At 41.6% G+C, this 3,694-nt stretch overlaps 1 protein-coding gene across 1 annotated transcript in view; it reads right to left on the bottom strand.

Annotated features, from left to right (window-relative positions):
• Nucleotides 1-325: 325 nt before the first annotated feature.
• The window catches only part of LOC107099492 (cyclic nucleotide-gated channel rod photoreceptor subunit alpha-like), a 5,189-nt gene continuing 1,820 nt past the window's right edge, over nt 326-3,694 (bottom strand). The window contains exons 7-8 of the mRNA XM_015397640.1: nt 1,397-2,007; nt 326-1,297 (exon numbers count right to left, since the gene is read on the bottom strand). Coding sequence (XP_015253126.1) covers nt 326-1,297; nt 1,397-2,007 — 1,583 coding nt within the window. The remainder of the gene's footprint in view (nt 1,298-1,396; nt 2,008-3,694) is intronic.

Genomic DNA, 3,694 nt, shown 5'->3' with positions numbered 1-3,694 from the left:
GGGTCTCTTTCCCTGCAGCATGTGATGCATGATTCATATTCTACTTGCCCTGCAATTTACAGCACTTATAAGGGTAGCAGGAATTGTTGCTTTGTTACAAAGCATGAGCTTTTTCTGTGACTATATTTTGGATATGAAATAGATAAGAAAAAACTAAACAGTTCATCAAAATATGCTTGGGTATAATGACGTAGTTTTAATAGAGATGTTTGATATCAGTTTTTGTCTTTTCTGATCATACTTCATAAGTTCGTAAGGAAGTCAGTTCAGAATGAAAGTGTGATTCCTTGTGATAAAGATCCTTTCAAGAACAGACATCAAAAGTTCACTTTGTCTTTTCCCCTTTGCTTTCTTCATCTTTCACTTCATCAGTTTCATCAGATGCTTTCAATTCACCCTCTTCACTTTCCTCCTCCTCCAGCTTAGCCACATCATCCTTCTCTTCCTCTGTTTTGGCGTCTTTATCCGTCTCAACCTCTTCGTCTGTTTTTTTCACTGCTTCTTCCTCTTTAGCTTCTTTTTTTTTTTCTTCTTCCTCCTCATCCTCATCTTCCACCTCTTCACCAGTCAAGCGCTCCAGATCTGCAATACGTTGTCTAAGAGCTGTGCCAGCATTCTTGTAATTGCCCAAAATCTTCTTGAGCTTTAACTGCATGAGCTCCATTGTGCTGTACAGTTTGGTGACCTTTTCCTCTAGCTCCTTAACCTCAGGCTTAATGTTAGCTGGATCCAAGTCTATGAGACCATCTTTCATTAAAATCTGTCGACCCTTCTCCTCTAGCATGGCCTTAGCATCAGGATACTCAGTCAGTGACTCCATCAGGTCATCTTTGGAAAGGCAGAAGAGGTCAGAGTAACCAATGCTTCTAATGTTAGCAGTCCTCCTGTTGCCTGCTTTACTGCCTTTAATATTGAGGATGCTAATTTCGCCAAAATAGCTACCACTTCCTAACACTACGAACTGTGTGACACCATCATCGGCTACAACTGCTAGTTTCCCATCTTTAATGATATACATCTCGCGGCCAATGTCGCCCTTTTTGCATATGTAGTCTCCGGGGCTAAAAACCTGTGGACGAAGTTTAAGCACAAGCTGGATAAGCAGACCAGCTTCGCAGTCTGCAAATATTCTAACTTTCTTCAGAGTGTCCATGTGTACTTGGATGGCTATTTCTGCTCTTAGCTTGTCAGGAAGATACCGTAGCACCTCCCTCTCATCTTGAGCCTTGCCGTTATTCCACAGGTAGTCAAACCACTTGATGACACGTAGCTCAAGTTCTTTACTGACTTTTCGAACCTATCAAAAGAAAAAACAATATCAAAGAGGTAAATTACTAGTATACCATCAGATTTTTTGATTTTTGTAGTTTTTCTATCCTGGCTTTTAGATATTTACCTGCATGTACTGTTTGATGTTGTCAATGCGGGCTTGAAACTGGGCTTGGGCAGCATTCATATTGGAAATCATAGTAGCAATGTTTCCCACAATGGTAGCAAAAATCAAGACTCCGACTAAGAAGTCCACCACGTGGAAGAGAAATTCAGAGTCGAGAGCTGGTGGTGGGGTTTCACCGATGGTGGTCAGAGTCAGTGTGGACCAATATAGGCTGAAAGCATACTTTCTCATAGGCTCACCAAATGCAGGCTCATCCGGATCATCAAGGGCTGGGTAGACCCAGTCATCAGCTCCAAAACCAATTGACTTAGAGAATGAAAAGAAGAGGCAAGCATTCCAGTGGATGATGATGAGGATGTACATGATTAAATTTCCAATGCGGAAGATGTTTGGATAGTTGGTTTTAGTTTCGGTCCTTGTGAAGAACTCCATCAATCGGCCAATTCTCAGCAGCTTGTTAATGCGAATCTCTGGGTAGTCAAGTCCAAGTACAAAATAGAAGATATCTGTCGGCACCATGGACAGAAAATCAAGACGAAACTGGAAGCTCTTAATATAGTTTTCTTGAAGTAGCTTCTCATCCTTCACCATCAGGCCTTGTTCAAGGTACCCTGGAAGGAAGAAAATACAACACATACAGACAATTACTACAGTAAAGCAGTGTGTCTGTCTGCCTGCCTATTTTTGTATTCCTCTGTTGAAGTTACCCTCCAGCTTTTGTGCCTTTGAGGCATTAGGCAAGATACTGAAAGGCCAATAATTGTTGTCATACTGCACAGGGCTGGTTATACTCCCCACAGCAGTGTGTCGCAGTGAGCTTGACGCAGGTATGACAAAGACATTTTTGATTTATGCTCAATTGTGAAACGTGGTCTGCACTATGTTATTCCACGCCACAACGCAAGAGGGAAAATCACAAACTAGCTGTGGGTCTAGATACGGCCGAGGTGGTGAGGAATTGGGGGCAAGTTTGTCCCACAACGGAGGGACATGAGGGCAAAAAAGAGCGGGGATCCAGGTGGAAAAAGGGTCCCAGTATTCTCGCGGACTTCCCTCTTCTAGCTGGTCTAACTTCACGAGTTGTTTTCCGCAACGGCGGTAAGGTACCAAACAGGAAATACGCACGAGAAGAGCAGATGTAGATTTGACCAATCAGAGGCCTCCTGTCTGTGGTCACTTACGGTTTGGGAGAGGTGCAGCAGAGTGTCTGTTTAAGTAGGGATCAGCCAGCTTAAATGCTAGAAGTTTTGATGTAAATAAAAAAAAGATATGTCCAGCTAGCAGATTTAGGTGGAAAAATGTTTTTGTCAGAAACATAATTTTCAAGAATCCTTGTTGACTTCAAAACCACAACACAGATGGTGATGGAATTATGTGAATATTGTTTGTGTTATGGCAGATTCCCTTTTGTAAACTAATTTGTGTTGTGCACATTCAATTTAATTGGTGATTTATGAATCAAAATCACACAAGGCATTTTATAAAGGTATCTCTCTTTGAAACCTTATACAAATGTTTAGTGAATATGAAAGTGAGTAGAAACATCTAATAATAGTAAGTCAAAGCTGCCAGTTGACCTAACTTGCATATTTTAGATCCATGGGAAAACGATGAAGTACCCAGAGCATTAGTATGGCATGACACCCTCCAACCGCTTCAAACCTCTGGCCTTTTCTCAAGCCTCTATAGCCTTTATTATATCATTTTCCTGATCCAGGTTCTACTATCAAAATGTGTCTGGGCTGCGCTGAGCCTCTGATGCCCACACCAGTGAAGTAGGGGAACAATAATGATAGCCTCTGAGACTAGTCAGGGAAGGCATTGGCATATGCACTCAAGTTTCTGTTCTTTTCTCTGACAAAAATGCCAGATATTCTCCACTCTTCGTGTATACAGTACGTCTTTGTCTCTGGCATTGAGGTCAAGGACAAACCAAGTCCTGGGTTTCTTCCATTAACAAGGGGCTTGAAAATTACCTCAGGTCCCTCTCTCTGAAAATAGGATTTCCTGCACCAATGCCTGCACTCTGACATGATATAGTTTAACCAATAGTGCTGTCAGGAAGAGGAAACCTTTTTACACTAAATGTGACAAAGTAGTAACCCTTGAATGCACTACTTACTACCTACCTTCACTAGCTAATTTACACAGGAGCAAGGGGAGCACATGCCATCCTGCTGTAGAGTCTAGCTACCCCTCCCCAGTTGTAAGTAATTATAATTCTTGTAATTCTTTTGTTTCTTTGTTTAAAAGCCCCTTAAGGCCTTCGAATGAAACATTTTGTTTCATCAAAATATA

This window comes from Cyprinodon variegatus, unplaced genomic scaffold (assembly GCF_000732505.1).
Source record: "Cyprinodon variegatus isolate N-32 unplaced genomic scaffold, C_variegatus-1.0 Scaffold878, whole genome shotgun sequence".
Classification (NCBI taxonomy): domain Eukaryota; kingdom Metazoa; phylum Chordata; class Actinopteri; order Cyprinodontiformes; family Cyprinodontidae; genus Cyprinodon; species Cyprinodon variegatus.
The sequence above is the reverse complement of the archived record's forward strand: the minus strand, read 5'-3'. Positions and strand labels throughout refer to the sequence as shown.